General features: G+C 35.9%; 1 protein-coding gene across 3 annotated transcripts; it reads right to left on the bottom strand.

Moving 5' to 3' along the window:
• Positions 1-1,030: 1,030 nt before the first annotated feature.
• LOC127845745 (collagen alpha-1(V) chain-like) lies at positions 1,031-23,315 on the bottom strand. 3 transcript variants are annotated; one of them, XM_052376859.1, is made up of 8 exons: positions 23,226-23,315; positions 8,614-8,690; positions 8,306-8,387; positions 7,280-7,874; positions 6,319-7,152; positions 5,231-5,398; positions 4,717-4,805; positions 1,031-1,869 (listed from the first exon to the last, which is right to left on the bottom strand). In XM_052376859.1, the coding sequence occupies exons 1-8, from the start codon at positions 23,298-23,300 to the stop codon at positions 1,654-1,656; spliced, it is 2,136 nt and encodes a 711-aa protein (XP_052232819.1). In that variant the 5' UTR covers positions 23,301-23,315; the 3' UTR covers positions 1,031-1,653. The 3 variants fall into 3 exon arrangements, with proteins under 3 accessions (XP_052232819.1, XP_052232818.1, XP_052232820.1); XM_052376858.1 differs by lacking the exon at positions 23,226-23,315 and adding an exon at positions 18,766-18,939; XM_052376860.1 differs by lacking the exon at positions 23,226-23,315 and adding an exon at positions 18,766-18,940 and having other exon boundaries at positions 1,683-1,869; positions 4,710-4,805.
• Between the last annotated feature and the right edge of the window lie 936 nt (positions 23,316-24,251).

Here is a 24,251-nt window from a genome sequence, read left to right as displayed (position 1 = left end):
GTGAGATTTAATGATGTACGCGTCAAAATTCATGCAATAAACTTCGAATGCTTTTAATCTCATAAAATAACCATATGTTCCTGTATTTTTAAGTCTAGAACTGTTAACTCCTTCCGCACTTACAGTAAGGCTTCGTAATGTGAGACAGTTCTACCTAATTACTTAATTGGTTCACCCAAACTGTACATTCAAACAAAATCATGATTTCAACCCCAAGCACATTGGTAAACGATTGACAATTAGCTTGCCATATGAGTAACTAGCAAAATCAAAATTGTTGCACTTCTGCCCACTTAAAATATCATTGTAGATGTCGTTGTTTCAGTGCATATAAAAATCAGTACATGCGTGTGAAAAAGCCTTACTCCTTGGTAAGGTGGATTTTGGAAAAAAAACACATAGCATATCATCCTTTAATATTGGAAATAAACCATCATTGATGGACCAAATGAGTCAGCGTTGTTTGAACCAACAGATAAGATGGAATTCGATAAAGTTGCAGAGATCCGAATAAAATCAATAAGTTTTATCGCCAGTAGAGTGATCTTATTTCTCAAGTTCAATTGACATGACTGCTAATTTGATTTTATAATAGGATCTGATGTTTCATTATTTAAAATTTGCCTCTGAAACATATTAAAGCTGCACATTTTTATGTATATTTTTAAAATGTAAGAAGCATTTTTAAGCATCCATGCGTACACACAATTTTGCGATGTTACTTCAAGGCTATGCAGGTTCAAGAATCAACCCCAAGGCATAACCATGATAATTTCTTCTCTACAACAGTTTTTTTTTAATTGCGTGTACTAGTTTGCAATAAAAATATGTAACCATCATTTATATGTTTTATTTGTCAATTGAGTTATTCATAACAGTGGCATCGGATTATGATATAGCAATAATTGATACATTGCCTGAAATGGGTGTATATTTAAGCAATACTATTTTTACATTAATAAGATTTATGGCAACAATGGTTTGAGAAACCATCTTTAATTACCAGTATGTGTAAATAAAAACACAAATATGTGTGTCTTTTTTTTTATTTTCTGCTGATGCCAGACAAGAAGAGAATAATTAGTACAATATATTTGACCAAACTGCATGGACAGATTACAACACCAAATTACAATAACAAATTGTTTATACCAGTTTTAAAAAGATATTTAAACAAATTAATTTCAACAATAACATACTTAAAGTGAAAGAAATACTGTTGCAAATTCGACATGGAAATTGAACACGGATTACTAGTTTACTTGATCAAAGTTAACATAAAGAGACTAAAGCACACATCAAACACATTTGGGTAAAATAACATTGTAGAACATTGTAGAAATGGTACAAAGATGATATCATCATCAGTCCAATAACATTCAACAATATAGAAAAGGTACAAAGAATATATCTATATCAGTTAGTAATTTTACACAAATACTACACAGTGGCAAGTGAAAAAGAAACATGTTTGACAAAGTATTTTTTCTCGAGCTTTATTGTTAGCTGGAAATCATTTATTGACTCTTGATCTGTAACACTTATTTTTAGTACATGTCCATATTATGCACAAATAAAGTCATATGTCAACATATATAGCACCCTTAACAAGGTTGTCAATCTAAGCTAGTTATTTTCGTAAGACAAAATATGTCAATTTCCAGAACTTGTAGGGCCACCCATTTGTCCTTGCCCAGACATTTGACCTTGCATTGACCCTTGATTTGGCATCTGGCTGGCCATGGATCCCTGGTTTGACATTTGACCTTGCATTGACCCCTGATTGGGCACCTGGCCTGGCATCGGTCCTTGACCTTGCATTGAGTTACCCATCATTCCTTGTTGGGGCATCTGCGACATCATTTGACCCTGGCAAAACAAATTACAGTTCAAAAACACAAGTTCAAACATAAGTTCATGAGTTTAACATTCAGTTAATAAATTAACAACATCCATGATTATACTTTAGTGTTTGAACACCACTGTCATGGTTATTTCCTAGTTGTTGGAATCAGCACTCAAAATATGTGTTGATTAATCAGAGACCAAGGTGTCCGATTAAATAATTAATTACTCATGACAAATAATTTGTGTTTTTAAGTTTATCCTACAGCTAAATGATTAAATATAAAAAATTACAACCTATTGAATAAAGATAAGGTTTATTCAACAGGTTGCTTTATGCAACACCTGCTCTGGGACTACTTTTGTCTGCCTTTCAACCCTCGTTCACTTGTTCTTAAATTTGGATTTATACATGAATTGAATGTTTACTCTTTAATATACTGTTTATAAATAAAAGCCGTAATTTATCAATCTAATGCAGCGTTTCTTATAAATTCCTTTCGCTAAAGAGAATAAATCCTGTACCCAACGGGGTATTACAAACGTGTCTCCCTTGTTGTAACCAGACACTCTTACGGCGACGCTAAAGGGCTTGCACTATTTTACATATGTGAGAAAAGATTATTATACTACACAGCTGACAATATTCACTTGATTGCGTCATTCAGGTCAAGGACGTTAATGTCTGCAGTTGTTTTTATTATAACGATTTTGTGTGTTTACGATGGATTATTATAATGCATTGCCGCCATTGAGAATAAAAGTGTTGGAATATATTACTCCAATGAAAACGATGAGACTAAATTTTATATTTCTTTCTTCAAAAATGTCAAATGTACTTGAATAAAACAATGTTTTGTTGAACAATTGATGAAGTAAGAAAAGTGTAAGTGAATTATTCTTTTTGAAGAAAAATCGAAGTTGAATTTAAAGGGTATTTCTTTGATGAAGAAGTCGTTCCTTTGTCAGTCGATCAAAGAATGTCTATCCACAAGAATTGCCTGCTTACAACAAGTGCTTTAAATTGGAAAAGATTGATGGCAATGAAGAAATGTTTATTTTGTAATGTGTGCAAAATGTTAATGGAATTTTCTCATCATGGAAGCAAACAAAACCTGACGAAAACAAACATGGTAGTTACACAACTTTTGTGAGTCGAACCAGAACCAGTTGATGAGTTGTTTATGCCATTTAGTAAAAGTGTGTAAAAAGAAAAGTTGTTTATAGACTAAAATTAACAATATACGCAGGCATCAATGCTGAATCATGCTTGAAGAGTAAGTTCAATATGGCAGCTTTTTTTGTATTTTGCAGTGGTTAAACTAGAATTTAATTTTGAACAAAACCTTCTGTGTTCTACTTGAGTGTGTAACATTCCGCATGCTGATTAAATTTGAACTGAGGCATACAGGGATATTTTGTCTTGTTACTCTGCATTTATGCGGAATTCTAAAGGACTATAGTATTTCAAGTGGCGTAAACAGGAACTATCACAAACAATCTTAATATTACTACGCAAGCTTAGATTCTGTTAATTTAATCTGTTTTGCTATTGTTTTTAGAAATTAAAGACTTTTTTATTGCATCAGATATAAATTAAATATAAAAAATAGTGTACGATAACTAGAATACTATGTTAGTGCGGTTGTGATCTTAAATGTAAACAACTCGTCTCAGAGAAACTTACACGGCTAGGCAAGTCTCAACATGTAAACCTTTCTTGAACTTGTTGAAAAAATTCAAGTACACAATCACACTTACACAGTATTCTCCATATTCAGTATAAGTATTTAAGATGATTTGCATCTATGCCCAGTTACATGTATTTTCCAGTCCAAAACTATATGACAAAGATAGAAGGATGGGCAGTGCCACTGTTATGTGCATCCTCCTTTAAAGGTGGGCATAAAAATACAAATTGAATATACAGTAATCATATGGACAACAAACATCAAGTTAAAGATATGCACAAACATTTAACAGTTTAAATATTGCAAAACAAAAAACAACATCCAAGCTTTTAAGGAAGAAAATCGTTAAATGAAAAGCAAAAGTGAGTTAACTAAGTATTTTGACCATTTAAATTATTCCTTGTAGATGAATTTTGAGGTAAAAATGAGGTCAGGGGATGTGGACGAGTCAGGACGTTTCACATATAACATCACTGCTTTTAGAACGAAGTTTTGATTTAAGAACAAAAATGTCATTTTTGGTAAATAAAGTAAATAAATAATTTGCACTTCTTAAATAGTCCAAGAGGTCAATGTCAGGGTCAGATGAGTGATATGATTGTGTTAATAGACCTGATCCAAGCAAGAATCAAAGCTTTGTAGCAAGCATTATTGGTGTTAGATGAAACACATTTTGGGTTGACCAGGACTTTACACTCTTTTAATTAATAAACAAGAGATGTGTTGTCAGAACCACAATGCCCCCTACTGCGCCTCTAAAAAGCCATATATTTAAATTTGAAGCATAACCTTGACCTTTCACAACTCAAAATGTGCAGCTCCATGAGATACACATGCATGCCAAATATCAAGTTGCTATCTTTAATATTGCAAAAGTCCTGATGGACGGACAGACTGACTGACGGACAGACTGACAGTTCAACTATATGCCACCCTTGGGGGGCATAAAAAGTATGTAACTTATAGGTCAAAATGAGGTCAGGTAAATTAATTGTGTTGAAAGTGTTCAAAGACATTACCTATGCAAGTACCAAGGCTTTGTAGAAAGCATAATTGACAAAACGTGTAATTTTTAACCTAAAAAGAACAGAAAAAAGATGGATCACTATATTCCCCTCACATCAATAGATGCGGGGGCCATAAAAACATCCAGCTGTATAAAAATTTACTTGCCCCCTACCTGCTGTCCCCCCATGGGTCCCTGTGGTCCGGACATCGGTCCTCCCATTGGACCCTGGTGCCCCATTTGGCTAGCTCCTTGCAGCCCACCTGTGAGAGAGGGGTCATTGCTTACATTGATGACATTTAGAGTACCAGGTGGCTGGGATATTTAAAAATCTTGTTGGTGTTGCAGATATGGTGTGCCCTAGCAATCAGGTTTGATTTCCACTACAGTAGTGGTTATAATATATTCTTTTAAACAAAGTACTGGTTCTACCCAGGAGACAGACTTACGTGTTATAATAAACTTAAGGTTTAAAGGCCATCATGTCAAAATAAATACATAAACAAAACTTCAATTCTGTTTGTTTTCAACAGTACTCAAGTACCTGTTAAGGGTAATTAGCAATTCACATATTTGTTAAAGTTCTATTCCTTAACTAAATCTACCCTGTCATAAAAACTGTAATATTGCTCAATGTGACCCACTATCATCTTTATACCCTAATGCTTGGATTTTCTTCACTTCCTACCTTGCATTGGTGGTCTGTTGAATCCCCCATATCGAGGCTGGTTGGCTGGGTATCCACCATACTGCTGGTTGTAACCTTGGCCTTGATACCCAGGCTGGCCTCCATACTGACCTTGACTGCTGTACTGACCCTGGTTACTATAGTTACCACCTGCATATGGCTGGTTCCCTTGATGATGATAACAAAAATATATTTTATATATATATTTCGATAAAAGAACACATACTTTACTTGCAATCATTTTCAAACAAATAAATTATTAAATTTAATTACTACTTTAGTAAGGGCCTTTTAAGGCCCCTCTTCCCAAGAGAAAGGCCCTTTCCCCAAACATTTTTTTTCTTAATGATTAAATTTTCACCAAATTTTAAATTTTAAGGAATTTATTTGCCCATTCTCAGTTTTGTAGATAATTTTTTTCACCGAAATGGAAGGCCTGGAACTTTTCTAAAATCAAGAAAAAAGCCCTAACGTTCTTAATGTCTGAAGTATTTTATCTATGGAGATTTCAAAACAGTGAAATTTCATCCAAGAAGAAAAGGTGAAATATTAGTTGATATTCCAATAATAACAGAGATGATGGCGAATTATGAAATCAAATCCCCAAATCAAATTTCTGAATAACATACTTTGAGAAACAAGAAGGCCAAAATGGCCCCACATAGCTCATTCGTTTTGTTATTAAATTATTATGCCAAATTAGTCAATTAAAAATATTTCATTCCCACACCCAAAGGCAGGGCCAATGTTGACAGCAGGTGCATGATTTAAACAAATTTCTGTAGAGGATTAGTACAAATTACCAGTTAGCCTTTTTGTTTCAGAGATTTTAGAATGATTTAATATATAAGTTTTTATAAAACATGTGACCTCTGAGGTGTTTCAGTTTTGACACCAAGGGCATTATATGAACAAATGTAGTAGACTAGACTATTATTAAATGATTATACCTCTGAAGTTTCATTACAATCTGCTCAACAGAAGATGTTGTTTGAGTGAAAAGTTACCGTAACTTTAAATGTACAATGCACAATTGACAAAAATCTCACCCAAACGAAAATCACTCCTTAAAACTCATCTTATCTAACCTTGCATCTGGGGTCTTTTGAACATTCCTGGACCAGGTGGTCTCATCTGGCTAGAGCTCATCATCTGACTGCCTCCAGTTGCCACAGGGATCATCTGGGGAGTTTGTGGCATTGAGCGGCCAGGGGACATCATCTGAGAGTTCTGAGACATAATTGGTTGATTTTGCGACATCATAGATTGATTCTGTGGCATCATTGGTTGATTTTGTGGCACCATAGGCTGATTTTGTGACATCATTGACTGATTCTGTGACATCACTGGTTGGCTCTGTGACATCATTGGCTGATTTTGTGACATCATTGACTGATTTTGTGACATCATTGGCTGATTTTGTGCTTGCTGATTTTGTGATGACATTGGTGGCTGACTTTGTGTCATGCCTGACTGACTGTTCTGATTCTGAGGTTGGTTGCCCTGTGCCATCATTGCCTGGCTATTCTGTTGATTCCCCGGACCCTGGCCCATCATGCCTTGTTGACTCTGTGACATTGACCCTTGACTTGATGGCATCATTGCTTGGCCATGCTGCTGGTAATTCTGGCTACCTGACTGCTGACTGTAGGGCTGCTGACCTCCCATCTGACCCTGGCTACCAACTGGCATTTGATTTCCCATTGAACTTGTGGTTCCTTGATTTCCCATGGATACTTGATTTCCTGTTGGACCTTGGTTTCCCATAGATCCTTGGTTACCCATTTGTACTTGGTGTCCCATTGGTCCCTGATTTCCTGCCAGACTTTGGTTAACCATAGGGCCTTGATTACCCATAGTTACTTGTTGGTTTCCCATTTGTCCTTGATTTCCCATAGACCCTTGGTTTCCCATGGAAGGTCCTGAAGTATTCAAGAAAATCAAACTTAAGTTGTACTGTGATAGCAATGTCATGACAAAGTCCAATTGTCATTGTTTAAAACATTTTTAATTAAATTTACTGTAAACTTTCATATATGTTGATGTTACCTTGCCCCATTGATGACCCTTGCATGTTTCCAGGCAGTCCCTGTATATTGCCAGATGGCCCCGGCATATTTCCAGGAGGTCCCTTCATATTGACATTTTGCCCCTGCAAATTGCCAGGTGGTCCTTGCATGTTTCCAGGGGGGCCTTGCATGTTACCAGGGGGTCCTTGCATGTTACCAGAGTGTCCTTGCATGTTGCCGGGTCCCTGCATGTTACCAGAGGGTCCTTGCATATTGCTGGGTCCCTGCACATTGCCAGTTTGTCCCTGCATGTTGCCAGGTCCTTGCATATTACCAGTTGGTCCTGGCATGTTGCCAAGTCCCTGCATGTTGACAGGTCCCTGCATGTTACCAGGTGGCCCCTGCATGTTGCCAGGTGGCCCCTGCATGTTACCAGGTGGCCCTTGCATGTTTCCAGGTGGCCCCTGCATGTTACCAGGTGGCCCCTGCATGTTACCAGGTGGCCCCTGCATGTTACCAGGTGGCCCCTGCATGGTACCAGGTCCCTGCATGTTACCAGGTGGCCCCTGCATGTTACCTGGTGGTCTCATTTGGTTCATTCCAGAGTTTGAAGGAGGTCCACCTTGATTTGGGGCCTGCAAAGGAAGACGTTCACCACAAAATAATTATATTTTGAAGTCATTAAACCACTTAATAAGTTTTTAGCAAACACTAAGAAATGTAGTCTATGGAATAAGTCAAATATGACTAGCATGAGCAAATTTGCTGCTTGTAAAATAACAGGTCCCTCAACTGACATTTATATTATAAACTCCAATACATTAATACCACCCATTCTCTATTCGGTAAAGTAGTTTTTTGATGGACTGAGTGCAAACATATAGTCCAAAAGGCCACACAAAAGTGGCATCCATTTCAGTTTGCTAGTATCTTTTCTTAACACATTTTTTTCTGAGAAATATACAATATGCCATTATATCATGCAGAGTTAAAATCTAACTGTACTCAATTATTAGTTAAGATAAGAATTTCTATAGCTTCATGGTTCATTATACTTGCATCTTACCGGTAACAGAGTCTGTACATTTTGATTGGCATCAGCTAGAGTGGCCAAATATACCAGATTCCGATGCAGCATTTGCTGGTACCTGGGTAACAAAGAAGGTACTAGGACTATTTGAACATGTGAAAATGTGTTCGCCTGAACAGCAATATCAGAGATAAATAGGGTTAAACCATAGGGCAATGCACACTCCGCTTATTGACAGTAATAAAGTCTAAGAAAGCAAAAATGGCTAGTATACCTTTATGACATATAGATACTGACTAGGCTACAAACATTTATAGTAGTACTAAACACATCTGGATACATACTGTGAGCATTCTGCTGCTTGCCCTCTGCTTTGATAGTCAGCGATGGTATTTATCAACTGGGTATTTTCATCCAGCATCTGAATAAGTTAATGTTTGCAGTTTTCATAAAGGTTTCTTTACTCTGTTTGACCCATATTGGATATGGTCTGAGTCAGTATTAGAACAAATTAAATATTTAGCTATTTTTTTTTAAGTAACTAATATGATGGAGTCAATTTCACCCCATGGACATGAGTTCATCAAACTTATTTGAAGAATTCCAAACAATGTTGCACACCAAGCATACAGCAGTACAGGTATGATGTGATCCTCTTAGTCTTATATCGAGTGTCTCCTGATTTTGATCACTGTATTCACATTAAGATGCGGCCCTCATGATGACGTTACACACAGGCGGTCCGAGTATTTTGTTTTAATTACATTGCTATGTTTGAAAATAAATACAGATACAACCAAAATCAGTGTTCAACACAACTGAGTAAGGAGTTCTTTGGGATCCTTTTTTCTGAAATTTTGGAGTCCGACCATACTTCAAGTAGTCAAAAATTATGACACTTTTTATACCGTATTTTTCGGTTTATGACAAATCTTAAAGCGAGATTATACGATTTTTTATGTGTTTTAAATTGTAATATATTCATAAAATATGTTACAATAACACAAAATAGGCAAGAAAAAGTATACATTATATACGAATTTCATAAAATGCAGCAAAGACAAATTAGCGCCCCGAGCCGATTGTGATGAACATATTTTCCAACAATAACCGAAGCATTCGTCTTTTATTAGAACCAGAGTTAGTGTTCGTGTGTCGTATGAATATATATCGTTGCAGGAATTTAAAATTAACCGTTAAACTAAGTTTAGATTCACATCATACATGCATGATATACATGCTGGCGAATTCGACTGTACAGCCGTTTTCCATTCCAGAATTAAATATCTGGCTTATTTCGCATTTTTCGACGCATGTTCTTCTGAACTTTTACTTTATTTTACATTGAAATATATATACTACGTTTTTTACACATTTTATATAAATTCATTAATACTGGACAAAATCGTATAATCTTGCTTTAACCATAAATTGTAAAATCCTCTTTCATGTTTTGTTTCAGATTGAAGTTCAAAATGACTGCTGTTAATTATTAAGTGACAGGTGTGCACAGCAACGTAAAATCGTATATGTCCGCCTTATTCCAGGGTTGGCACCAATCGACCACCCCCGGTTTTAACCGCCGGTTTTAACCGGTTAAAACCGCCCCGGTCAATACTCCCGAAGTGGTCATTACTGGTCAATACTGGTCGATTGAACTTTACCCCCAATTTTGATTTATATTCCATGCCTAATTAAACAATATTGATAATATAAATTAAACAGACATGTTGCCAACAATGTCTTAAGCTATTAATACCCACTATTTTATACCTGTTCATGCAATTTGTAGGCCAATCACTCAAAATTTGCAAATTAGTCAAAGTTGATCAATTGGATTTTTCTGGTCGATTGAACTTTTTTAAAAATTGTAATGAATAATGAATGCTCAGATAATTCTGTGCTTGATTCAACAAGAACCTGAACCTGTCAATTACTGTGTATGAGTTGTTTCTCATGCCCCACTGTCCCTACAGTCTTCTAACAGTCTTTTCACCTATACAGGTTAGGGTACCCAAAACTGATGATAGGGCCTTAAATGGCACCTTTTTGACATGATCCTTACTTGTCATGTATTTTTGCATTGATTTCTTTAAATACTTTTTAAACAAAATAGTGAAAAAATCTTTCATTTTCCATTGATATAAAAATAAAAAACATATTAAGAAATAATTATTAAAAGAAAAAATAATTTAAAAGAAGAGTAGACCCACAATTAGAAAACATTATTTTTTGGCAAAATCAAGAACTTTGATTGTTTATTCATTTGAATACCAATTGAACGTTTAAATATGAAAGGGAAAAAACCCTCTTAATACAGAAAGAAAACAAGATAAAAGTAACTATTAAGTACAATGCAATCTCCTTTTGTGTGAGTGATATGAAATAGCCTAAGGGCAGATTTGCTTAATTGTCAATATCAGAGACATAACACTGCATGCATTTTATTACCAATTAAGGCTTAGAGGCCAGATTTATTACCCTAGAATACACAAGAGTTCTGTTTGTCCATCTGCTTATCAAATAGATATATCAATAGATAAGTGAAATACTATGGTACCTACAATAGTAATAATACTTTAGTAGCAGATGTGATACACTGAGATAAAGGTATTGCCTTAGTCCTTATGTATTTGTGGCTGTTTCCATAAATAATAAAGAAGTAACTTTTTACAGCTTTTAAGATTTTTTTTACAATAAATAACTCAGAAAAGAGTTTATCAATTACAGAATAATTATTCATTTAATATAAAATGGCTCCTTTGTGATGTTTAAATGCTACAATTTTCAATCGACCAGTATTGACCAGTAAAGACCAGTAATGACCAGTATTGACCGGTTTTAACCGGGTATTGACCGCCGGCCCGGTCAATACTCAATTGACCGGTCAATATGCCAACCCTGCCTTATTCTCGATTCGTTTTTTGTTTAGTTAGTATACGTTACAGTAATTGTTTCAATAATTTATTATCTTAAAGAGGAAAACGATCAAGATACAACTTTGTTTTCAAAAATTTAATTACGCATAAAAATAAATATTTTGATATAACTGAATTATGCATGAAATGCACAAATGCCACAATCGAGGTCTTCATAACAACTTACAAGTCTCCAGATTAACAGTCCACGATTTTATCGTGGAGGAGCTGTACACATTACGGGCTGATTAGTGTGCTTGTTACAACAAAGCCACTGACATTATCGATTGGTATTGACACGGGGTTATTCACGCATGACTAATTCACAACTGCGGGAATCTTCGCTGCATTGGGGTCATACTTAGATACAGTCGGCTTAGAAGTTTGGTCAAGCAGCAATTAAGATGTTATCAATAAGAAAATATGCAAATGCAAAAAAAGGGCCATAATTCTTACAAAATGCTTGATAAAGTTGTCTGCTCTTGTTTATAGATTGGGGGTCATGTTGGTAAAGAAGTACGCAAAATATAAAAGCAATATATCAAGGGACATAGGAAATATTTGAGGTGGTACGCAAACTTTAACATTCAAACGCTCACGCTCACGCCGGGGTGAGTAGGATAGCTCCACTATATATATTTCATATATAATAGTCGAGCTAAAAATCCCTGCCCTAATGTTTTGAGAGAAAACATTTTTTAATATGTAAGTCTTGAAATATTTTTTCATCATTTGGCGTACCCAGTTTTTACCCGAGGGACGATATTAAAACAAATTGACACAGGACCACAATAAAATGATACATGCAAAAAAACAAACCTCTTGACCTTGCGGTTTCAGGGAAGAGATTGTTTAAGTGTTAACACAGTTTGCTCCATACATTTAAAGCAAGTAACCCTAAGGGAGGGGCAAATTTTACCACAGGGTATTATTTATAAAAAAAAAACATTTTAAAACTTTGAATGTACCGAATGATCAACAAGAGCGACTTCTAAATAATCCCACCTTAAACTACTTTCACCTCAAGTCGTATTTTGGAACGGATAGAATCTAACCGGTATTTCAAATTCAGTTGAAATATCATGAGTACAATTGTTCATGATGATTTGACAGAACATTTGACTTCTATATTTGTCAAAGTTTCACCCGCATAAGAAAAACGTCTTAGCCCACTGGCACTCATATTTTTTAGTAGACCTGAACTGTTTTCAAACTCAGCAGACATACCATTTTAAAAAGCGTTCTTAGCAAGTTTCATGAGGATTGGGTAAACATGTAACTTCTTGAATGTTAAGAAACTTTTCATTTAATTTGACATTTCAACCTAGTTTTTAAACACTGTTTTGTAATTTACCCAATTGTCATTTAGACCTATATTCTTACAAAGTTTCGCAAAAATTGGAAATCAATATAATCTCTAGTGTAAACAATGTACATTTTGATAACGGACAATGTAGGAACGATGATAAACAATGTTAAAAATATTATCCAAAAGAGCACTGCAAGCACAGGGTTCGACATTAACTTTTTAAGCCACTTGTCCAGTCAGACAAGTAGACCATAATTTCACTTGTCCTGGCCAAAAAGCAACTTGTCCTGACCATTATATCTTATTCTGCTCAGTACTTTGCAAAAATAATGAAATAATACAAAATGCTCAAATAATAAAGACTTGAATTGTTCAAAATACATGTAAACATAATTGTAGGCAATTTCAATACAAAAAGAACTGACTAGAATAACATGAAAACTCAAGATTATTGATTTTTAAACATTATACAAAGCCATAATACCTGACAAAAACTTGTGTGTTTCCAACATCAAAAAGAAAATGTTAAAAGTGATGTATATGAACAGTACTTAACTGATATTAAAAAAAAAAATCATTCTATACATAGAGAGGACGTCACTACTTTAATTGTCTGTAAGATCGGTGTGTACCGGTGTCATAAAAATGCATATTCTTTACAAGGGAGAATATTCTTGTTATCTTTGCAAAGAAAAAAATGTTAAGGGTTGCTTCCCTTGTGAACAGTACAGTGTAGTACATGTATCACATGGAACTATCGGAATATCGACGATTAAACGTATGCAAAATATACTCGGAAAAGTTGAGTGATATCTCCACAGAAATAATGGCTTTAAAGGCATTTTTTCTAAGTTATACAATTATAATGATCACTTGTCCTGTCGGACTAGCAAATTCTTTATTTACTTGTCCGGACTAACTATTTGGTTGTCCCGGACAGTCGGACTACCTTTAATGTCGAGCCCTGAAGCAAGTTGTGCTCATTAGAACTAATAAGAACTCTTGCTACATGTAGTTACATCTGTGTAAGATATGACAGAGCACTGTGAACAGGGTTTTTATTCAATGATTTTGTTAACATACTGGGGTCCCTTGCGTTCCAAGTATTTCACTAAAACTGGTAAATGGAATTTATTTTTGCTAACATATACTATGCAATTGACAATTAAAGTATTTTCATCGTTATAATACAATTATAAGTGTACACAATGCATCTTCTGAAAACAAACTTGAAGACCGGACAGGGGTTTTCATGGGATAAACGAAAAATACCGATTGAAGTGCAAAAAAGTCCAAATTATGGTATTGTTCTGGTTTTGTATATACTTCCGACATCACTTATTTTTTATTGAACACTTCTCACTATCAATAGACCACCTATCCATAATCTTCCTTGTTAAGAAGAACTCTTGTAAACAGTTCTCAAGCAGTGGTTGAAGAGTGTGTGGTTATTACTTGGTTTTAAAAACTTCCTTGTGCAGTATGTAGAGGGTTAATATTTAATTATTACAATTTTAATGAGACAATAAACAAATGCAGCTGAAAGTTTTTATAGGAGTCTGACAGACTTCATGACACAAAAACAAGGAGTCCAAGTCTCATTTCCAGGAGTCTCGGACCACTGGACACCAGTAAGTGGCGAACACTGAAAATGAGGAAAAAACAAGTATAATTCGGTTTTAAAATCTTTCTTCAACTGAAATAATCATAATTTATCCCTATTCCTTTCATTTTTTTTGGTCCTCTTCATTAAAATTCCACATAAGGTGAGGCATAAGTCTGCGCAAGTGTAAACAAAACACTTTTATGTTTTTGATTTATTCAAGCATTTTTTATAGTGTTTCCTGATTCTTAGAAAATATTAAAATCAGATCCTCTGTGAGTTCACATCAGGGAAAAACATGTAGACCTGTGGCATGATGATAATGATATTAATATGTTCAGTGGGTATACCCCATCCTTATTGGAAGCTTATTTTATCCGTTCTTTTAAAGTTACATATAGATCTATGCCGGAATTTATTTGAACAAATGGCCAACGCTTATGTGTTAACATTTATTAAGCACATTTATGTGTCAAATTTGCTCAAAAGAAGAATGGGCAATAAAAAATAAACTTCTTAAATTGTAAATAGAAGTTATGAAAACGTTTAATAACCATTTCAGTTTGTAAAAAAAAGGTCAGTGAATCAAATCGCTGATGTTGTGTTTGCCTGATGCATATTACAATGGAAAACCACTTCTTTTAGGATGTGACATCTCGATACCAGGTAAACAACGGATACCAGGTAAACAACGTGTGTAGTGCATGGCTAGTGTTATATGCAGACGCGCATAACAGTTTGAATTCAGAAAACAGATTTTTTGTGCAGAGTGTGTATCACGTGATGAACAGTGGGAGGTGTATATTTTGCGGCACTATGAGAATTTGTAATGCAGATTTTTAGTGCAGATTATGATGCAACCCTATTCGTCTGCGTCAATAATTTGTCGTAGAATTGTGATTTAGAAAAAAAAGATTGAGGTCTGAATACAAATTTATAGTGCAGATTGTGTAACTTCTATTTGCATGTAAGCGTTAGATCTAGATGTGCACAACAGATTGAGTTCTGAATTCAGATTTATAGTGCATTGTGTAACTTCTATTAACATGCTTCTATACGATCTTCGCAAGTTTTATACGCGTGGTATAGCGTTGGGGAACAAATGAGCACCTATAAATCTGTATCCAGATAACTTTCACATCGTGCTTATACGATTTAAATCTGGATTATACGAGATTGTTGCCTATTGATCTGTGTACATTGAAATGCGCGTATACGGTCTTAAGGCCCACTCTCACTATGATGCCGGTGGAGCCCCGGTGCGTGATCCGGGTTCTACCGGGATGAACCGGGGCTCTACCGGGATAAACAGGGGACAACAGGGATGAACCGTGGACGACCGGGGACAACTGGGGCTCCACGCTCCACCGGGTAAGTATTTAAATGTTTAATACCTGCGGTATGAACCGGTAGTTACCGGAAGGACCGGCAACGACCGGCGCGGCACTGGGAACAACCGGGACGGCACCGGGAACAACCCGTACGGCACCGTTGCTCCACCGGGGCCCATACAGACCCCGGCAGAGCTACAGCAACGCCCCGGTTGTCGCCGGTGGTGCCCAGGTGGAGCCCTGGTGAATGCCGGCAGAGTCCCGGTATAGTCAGGTTCATTGGTAAACCGGCGCTCTGCCGGGATGCCACCGGCATTCACCGGGGCTCCGCCTGGTCATTACCAGCCACGTCCGCGATTAAACCGGGGCGTTGCCGTAGCTCTGCCGGAGTATGTTGCCAGGATAGCCCCGGTGAGTCTCGGCTGAGTTATGGTAGAGCGGGGCTTTGCCGGAACGCTGCCGGCTTTTACCGGGGCTCCACCTGGGCATTACCGGCGACAACCTGGGCTCTGCCAGGGCTTCACCGGGATAAACCGTAGCTTGTTCGGGGTTGACCGGGACTCTGCCACATTCAGGTTTAATAATGATGAGTATCTGTTGATCTGCACCCAGTTAACATTCACATGCGCATATATACGGTCTTACTTGCATTACAGAGCTAAAGGAACCCTATCAATGTGCATCGAGTCGATATATTAAGGAGGCTCATTCGCTAGTAATTGTATTAAATAACTAATGACATTATATTTATCTGCGTCCGAACACTTTTCGCATGGCTTGAGACGCATTAAAAAGCGTTGTGGAACTTATGAACGTCTATTAATCTGCGTATAGACAACGATTACATCGTGCGTATACCATCAAACTAAGGTTGTTCACGGACCGTTTTACGTCACAACTGAATACATTTTACACTTACTCTTGCATGTTTAATTTCCATTACATGGATCGCATTTTTAATTAAAATAAAAATACTTTAGTCGCAATTAAAGCAGTATAAGAACTCACATGGATAAGGATTGCATTACTTATTTAATGCCATAAATTAAGATGTTCGTGTAGACTGAGCGCAAATGTATATGGAAAAATCCCATACAATCCCCGATTGTAACCGTATACGCGCCCTGTGAGTGCTGTCGTAACGCATGCAGATTAATAGGACTTATTAGTTTTCCGTCGAATTTAAAATCCATATAAAAACCTGTGAAATACACTGTGAAGGTTTTTGGCATGCATAAGGATTAATAGGGTATCACAAGTGCCCTGTTGAAATTAGATCCATATAAGAATCTGATAGGATGCGTTGAAACGTATGCAGATTTATAGGGTTTCATTGGTCGTCCGTCGCAAGTAAACTTTATAATAATCGTAGAAATGCCATGTGAATGTTGTCGAAACGCCAGCAGATTTATAGGGCTTTATTATTTTTCTTTCGCAAATTAAAATCACATATAAAAACCTGAGATATACCTTGTAAAGTTTATCGGACGCATGCAGATTGGTCGGGCTTCAGTAGTTATACGTCGCATGAAACCAAAATCGGAACCTGCTCAGACTTTGGACCTGGACGCAGATGATTAGGGACTCACTACGTTTTAAATGCAATTAAGAGATTATAGCACACGGGATAAAACACTTATAAATCTTCAATGCTGTCGGAACACATGCAGATTGATAGGGCTGCAATAGTTTTCCGTCGAAATCAACCACATATAATTCAAAGAATCTTCTTAGATTGTTTAGACGTAAATAAGGTGTTCATATCGCATTTAATGGAATAAAGCCCGTATAAGCATTAGTTTAATAATATCTTTTAATATAGCATAGAGACCGTATAAGAATACGGGAATGTCAACTGGGTGCATATTATAGGGCTTCATTTGTTATCAATTGCAATTTAAAAACATATTGAAACATGTATATAAATATAGTTTATTAAATAAACATCATTCCATAAGCAGACAAATAATGTTTATTAAATGTTAATTTAAATAAATTCATACAATTAACAGTTGTAGTCGGCATCTATATAGATCCAGGGGTTTTTTTTAGAGAAAGGGGAAGACGCTGGACGCTGGGTGAAAGGGGAAAAAAGAGTGCGAAAGAGACATATTAGGGGAAAAAAATAAAAACTGTTCATTTCAATGTCTATAACTCATCAAAAGAGGCTTGTCTCTGTCCTTTTTGTTCTTAAACACATTTAACACGTATTAAAGTCAATGTCCTTAATAAAGTTGCAGGTGTAGATCTAATAATGTGAAATGTTTTCAACTATATTTCTGTACTGGGGCCAGGGGCTGATGTCAATTTTGTGATGAATGGGTTGACGATCTTGATTTGCTACAGTATTGGAAGGGAAAGGAGCGGCAGCTGCCGATTGTCTACTTTCACAATGTTCGATGTTGATTACCTCAGAATCCTGCTGGGTTATAACAGTTTTCGATGATTCTTTCTTAAAAAATGCCTCGATGCATTCAATATCTTCCGAGTCCGAATGTTTTATTTTGTTTGTGTAAGAACGCCAATTGTGAGACATTTTTTTCTGTTTTCACGTTTATATCATGGCTTGCACATAGCACGGATAAAAATTCGAATGGTTTCCGGTAATTAATTGACGAAACACCCTTCTCGTGCAAGACTGGTATCCAATAAAATGGTCACATGATTATTACGATTAGTTGCCCAGTTTACATGACGTAATTTAAGAGCTATATTTAGAATTACTGGGATTCCCAGATTTTTTGTGTTCGTCTGGAGAGAGAGAGAGCTAGATCGTTGTACATGGTGCAAATTGGATAATTGTCGAATGCCCAAAGGAAAAATAAATATTTCTTTAAGAGAAAATATTATATTTTGGTGAAAAATGATATTTTTGGTGGGGAAATTGTATTTTGAGGGGAAAAATTCTGGTAGGGGAAGACGCCGAATATCGGCGTCACTTTCTTAGTAAAAAAACACCCTGAGATCTGTTCTGGAGAATACACCTGCATACAAACTGAAAATACTCAATTTCTGATGCCGCATACACACTGGGATATACACTCAATGACAATCTGCTCTATACGATCTGTTATGCACGTCTGCACATAACATCAACCGTAGTGCATGTTAATGAGTGTGTATGAAACTATCAGTTTGAATGATTAAACACACTGTAAATAAACCATTTTGACATGTTTTTAACGTGAATATGTGACGGTAAAGGTTTAATGCTGACTTGTTTGCATTTATTCAGAAAATCCTTTACTTGTTTCCTTAACCACTCGATACATGGTAATCGGAGGATATAATGAATCTTCACCATGTTCACACAACTGGTATTTGAATAATCATACCTTTTGAATGCTAGCCTGGTTCGGTGGAGCCGATTTCTGGCTCTTCTGCTCACGTTGTACAAACGCTAAAGACATTGTTTATTGCTCACAGCTGCTGCTTTAAACAAAGAAACTGGCACGAAATACGATTTTTTTATAATCTATCGATTTGTCTCAATAACTTTTATTTGTAATATTCGCACACAAGTTACATTACATTGCGGCGATTATTTCTTACCGATATGGTAGCGGGCCGAAGTATATGAAGGACGGTAGTGTTTGGGGGTGGGGGAGTCCTCCAAGTATGTTCTTTCCGCAGTGCAAGCAGTGCAAGATGACATGAACATTAAAAAAACATATTTCAGTTAAAATTTAATACCTTTATTCCCTAATTCGTCCCAAATTTCGTGAGTTGATAAATCAGGAGTGCCGGAAAACGCACGAAGGGTCCTTTTTTAGTGCAGACTCCGGCGCGGAACGGCTTCATAAACTTCGAAATGCAAGCACATGTACCAGGATATCAGAAGGTATTGTAACTATTGCCACGGTTAAAAAACGCTTGACTGTTCGCCTGTACTCGAGTTAATCAATTAGAGCTGAACTACTCCAGAATAAGATCAGGCAAGCTGGAATGACGTAATCATGGAAAATGGCTTAATCATGGAAAATGGGTTCTATCCCGGTTTTGTTCAGGCCGAATAATGTTGCAATAAAACCGTGTGTCTGGTTCCTCGTATCGCGTCTTCAAGTGCTTAACTTTATAAACCATTATATTTTCAACAAAGGAATAAAATAACTGCAAAACAAACATGATTTCGGTGCATATTTATAAAAACATGTCAACTATAAACACATAGTAAAAATTCCGCTGCACAAGCAGGAGAGAAACCTTATTATAAGGCATGGTCCTTTATTTTATGGCGCGGACGACAAGTGCACAACTAAAACACAAAACTGGGATCACCATACGTTCAAACATAATTATTATATCATTTAAGCTTTTAAAACTATTAGCCAGTAGATTACAAATGACCACGAAATAAAATAGGTGTAATTTTGAACAGAGACGTAGATAACATGTTATCTAAGTCTCTGTTTTGAAGTATTGAATTCCTACTTTTACTTCAAAATACGTGTACATACGTTTACACATACCAAGCGTCTGATGAATAAGTTTGAATAAAAAATAGAAGCTTAGTCACCGTGGTTTGTCGAGGAGTGAAACATGTAGACACAATAGTGCTGTAATGCTTTTATTATTAAGATGTGTGTAAACTATGGTTATAGAAAACAATAAAAACTATGACGTAAGCATGTAAAGGTGGAGAGCGAAATATAACACGACCGATGTACACATCAGAATGTCTGCACACTTTTTCATAAATACTTTTAACCAGTATTCTGTAGTATTATTAATGTCAGCAGCAGAATCTAGATTTCATGACAAGTCATAGATTAATTGAGGGCCATTTCAATGAATAAGTTCTTATAAATGTGAAATGGAAACTATTTTATGACAATATCGAAAAGACAATAAATCGTGCAACAAAATAAAAAAGACACATATTTGTCCGAATACGTCAGAGGTGTTAAAGTATTTGTGAAAAGACAATAAATCGTGCAACAAAATAGAAAGACACATATTTGTCCGAATGCATCAGAGGTGTTAAAGTATTTGTAAAAATATATTAACCTACTCTGAGTTTTCAGACACTTAAAAAATAAATATATTTTCCGTGTCCGAAAATTTAGATACAAAAATGTTCAAAAAGTACGAGTGTCCGAAAATTTAGAGACATATGTTATGGTTGCTTGTAAATCATTATAGTGAAATAAAACCAATTAATAAATGTGCAATAATTTTATTGTGTTGTACTGTTCTTTCTTTAAATAAAAAACAACTTAATTCACTTATTTGCAATCTCTTAACTGAAATGGTATATAAAAACGTTAAAAAAACAACAACCATACTGCTTCCTGAATACAATTTCATTTCGAACGCTGTGGGATGCAACCATTGTTTATTACAGGTATACATGTTAATCTACCCAATAACGCAATTGTAATGGTCTATTGCCATCAGGGCATTTTATGCCAGGTTTTACCTTAATCCGGTTGTAAAATTCCATAACCAAAGGGTCCCAGATAAGCGAAAACAGGGCAGAAATCTAGTAAATTAGCGCTGTAAAATATACTTTTCGAAAAATTGGAGTCATTAATTATGGGCGAAAACCCGTATGTCCGAAAAAAATAGAATCATGAAAAAAAAATATTTTGGCTAAAAAAGGAGGTGTCCGAAAACTAAGAGTATCCGAAAACTTAGAGTAATTACAGTAATATATATTCTACAAAACAATGTCATGTGCAAAATATACCGGTGCTATCACATACAATAATATTATTTCACGACTAACTTCTAAGTGGTGTGAACATTTGGAGAGCAGGTATGAATATAAAAGTATTTTTCACTCAACGTGTTATACAATCAGCTTACTTGCAACAAGACGCTCAAATCAGTTAATATTACAATATACATAAACTTTCATCGTCATTCAATACAAAATAAAATTCACAAAGAGTTTGATATAATATTAAAACGTTGCTAAAAAAGACGCTAAAATTTAAAGAACTTTGTAAGAGTGGATCGCACGGTCGGCACAGGAATAACGTAGTCTTTATAGTCTTGGCCAAAGTCTGTGGAATCAATAATGTCTTTCGCTCTTCCGAGTATAAGTGGCGTGTTGGAAAACAGATCATCATCTCTCAAGACGTGGTTTTCAAGAATGTCGACGATGGCCTGTACGAGGATGGAGCATTTTTTGGGCGTATTATTAACGTCCATTCGAGCTTCAAAAGATTCTGTAGGCTGATTAACCGGCCGATTTCTTTCTGTCATTTGTTTACTGGGCTTTGAAGCCAACTCTTGTGGAATGGTTGACATAATTACCAGAATGTCTGCATCGCTCGGGATCTTCTTCTCGGTCGTCACCGGCGTTGCTTTCTTTATCACCAGCGGTTGTAACATCTCGAGGTTGTCTGCTTGTACGTAGAAAATCTTTGGCTTGAGAGCCATCGAAGGAACGGCTTTTATTTTGTCGAAAATGTGGTCAAGTGGAATCGCCCGGTCGTAAAACTGAAGCCGGTAGTCTTTAAGGCGCCGGTTGGCTGCCTTACCTCTTTCTCCGACCTGCAGGTACGTTAAAAAATAGAAGAAAAATGCGCCAAACTAATGACCGTTCTTCCCCAGATTATCAAACACCTCGTCAACTTCCTCGCATGTGTAATTTTTGAACAATTCAACTTTCATTTTAGGTTTGACTACGTCATCAAATGCAATTTTCTCATGGAAGCGATCTCTGTAGAACTTGTCTAAGCTAAACACGTCGATGGTTAGACGTGCCAATAGGTGAGTCCAGGCAGAAATAAACCACAAGAACTCGTTTAGCTTTGATTCTGTAATCTTTTGAAGCAAATTCGCTTTGGGTGAAAATCATGGATAGGTCTTTTAACTCTGTCATTGTTGCTGAAGAAACAAATCAAGTATAAATGTGAACATGCAAGAACGTATTTCTGTGTATTATTGTAAAATCACCAGCAAAAAATAAACAATAAAATTTCGCTTTCAAACAAAATATTAAACAACGATAGTTAGACAATAGTTTTCATTATAGCACGGATAAGCGATATATGTACTTTTACTATGAACACATAATTGAGACATTTTCGTTGTTTATTTGTCAAATTTATCAATGATACTTTATATAATAAACATGTGTATAAATATAAAACCTTTGAGACATTGAAGGAACTAAGGCAATCAAAATACTGATATAACATCATAAATGATATTAGATTATTGAACTGATTAAGAGTGATAAAAGATGTACACTAAATAAAGAAGAAATAATATTAAAAACAATGTGATGCTCAATAAAAACAACAACAGCCAAATAAGTTTGTTTACACCGTTCGGGTAACACTATCGCGACTTCAATGACACATGAACAAAGACTTCAAACAACACTATAACCTACAGCGCTATTTAATTGTATTATACTCCTGATTATCAAAATATTTTATGAATATACACATTGGGAATTTAAAATCCTCATTTGAGACGCGAATATTTATTTGTTTATTTTCCCCAAAATGTAATACGTGCTAAGATCTCAAAAGGCACCCGATGGGGCTAAACGATTAGAACATTATGTCTTATGTTTGCACATTAATTCTTTAGTATTTAATCTATGGATATGATTATCTTACACTTTAAATAAAAGTAAACACTGCTAAGAGGCTCTACTGAAATCGAAACTAAGAAATTGATCTGTTAATAAAGTAAGCCAAATTAAAACGACAGTCATAGACAATGAAGAAGTCGAAGAACTTAAGACAAACACATACACGTTACTTTACAACTCACACGTATAAACACAGAAACAAATCTGAAACGTTTTGAAATCTAATAAAACCAGCCGTACCTGTGTTTTCCCTACGCCTGTTTTGTTTACATCGGAATGTACTGAGTATGGTGGACTATTTGTGACAAGAGCCATATGAGCCCATGTCTTATTTCGAATTAATTGTAAACGCTTTCAACTCTTTATCACGAACAACGTATGAACTAAATACTAGTGCATAGTTCATAACTGCATGAACACAGTGTACATTAACAGTATGAAGGTATTTATAGGTGTAGTTTTATCCTTATTTGACCCTCTCCCCTATGTCAGGGGTATTATATAGCACCCCTATGGACTGGACTTGTGCGCTGGTCCACGTTCAGCGTACCCTTAAAAGCTGAGTTTAATAGCATGCTTATAATTATATTTGTTTAATTTAATTTTGTATTGGATTGTATTGTACTATTATAAAAAATAAGTTTAACTTTTTTTTACTTAATTTATTTATTGGTTGGTGAATACGGACCTTAGTCGCATTCTAAGGTAAATATGAGTCGTGTTCTGAGAAATTTGGGCTTAATGCATGTGCGTAAAGTGTCATCCCAGATTAGCCTGTGCAGTCCGCACAGGCTAATCAGGGACGACACTTTCCGCTTGTATGACATTTTTTGTTAAAATGAAGTTTCTTCTTAGCAAAAATCCAATTTTGGCGGAAAGTGTCGTCCCTCATTAGCCTGTGCGGACTGCACAGGCTAATCTGGGACGACACTTTACGCACATGCATTATGGCCAGTTTTGTCAGAACGCGACTCATATTATAGGAGATGCTCAAAGTCAGGTTTTGGCTTCATCAAACTGGTTCATATATTGAAAGAGTTTTATTGAAATTAAACAAATGTTTTCCTTGACGAGTAGTCATTTCACCGTGTTCATCTACATAAACCATATTTGTAGATAAACGGTCACAGTCATTCTTGAAGGTCAAACGTCAACTTTGGTCGTTTGGTCTTGCGGGAAAGGGAACGTTAACCACAATACTAAAACATGTCTGAAGCACATATCTAGAGAAAACAATGGCATTAGAGAGAAACCATCGGATTAACC

This window comes from Dreissena polymorpha, chromosome 9 (genome assembly GCF_020536995.1).
Source record: "Dreissena polymorpha isolate Duluth1 chromosome 9, UMN_Dpol_1.0, whole genome shotgun sequence".
In the NCBI taxonomy this organism is placed as follows: domain Eukaryota; kingdom Metazoa; phylum Mollusca; class Bivalvia; order Myida; family Dreissenidae; genus Dreissena; species Dreissena polymorpha.
This window is presented reverse-complemented; position numbering and strand designations above follow the sequence as displayed.

Excerpts from the sequence above, each read along its gene's own strand:
- LOC127845745 (XM_052376859.1), bottom strand. The coding sequence starts at position 23,300 with ATGGCTCTTGTCACAAATAGTCCACCATACTCAGTACATTCCGATGTA. Across the intron at positions 5,399-6,318 it reads CAAAAGACCCCAGATGCAAG|GGAACCAGCCATATGCAGGT; the intron begins GTTAGATAAGAT and ends ATCATCATCAAG. Across the intron at positions 1,870-4,716 it reads GACCCATGGGGGGACAGCAG|GGTCAAATGATGTCGCAGAT; the intron begins GTAGGGGGCAAG and ends TTGTTTTGCCAG.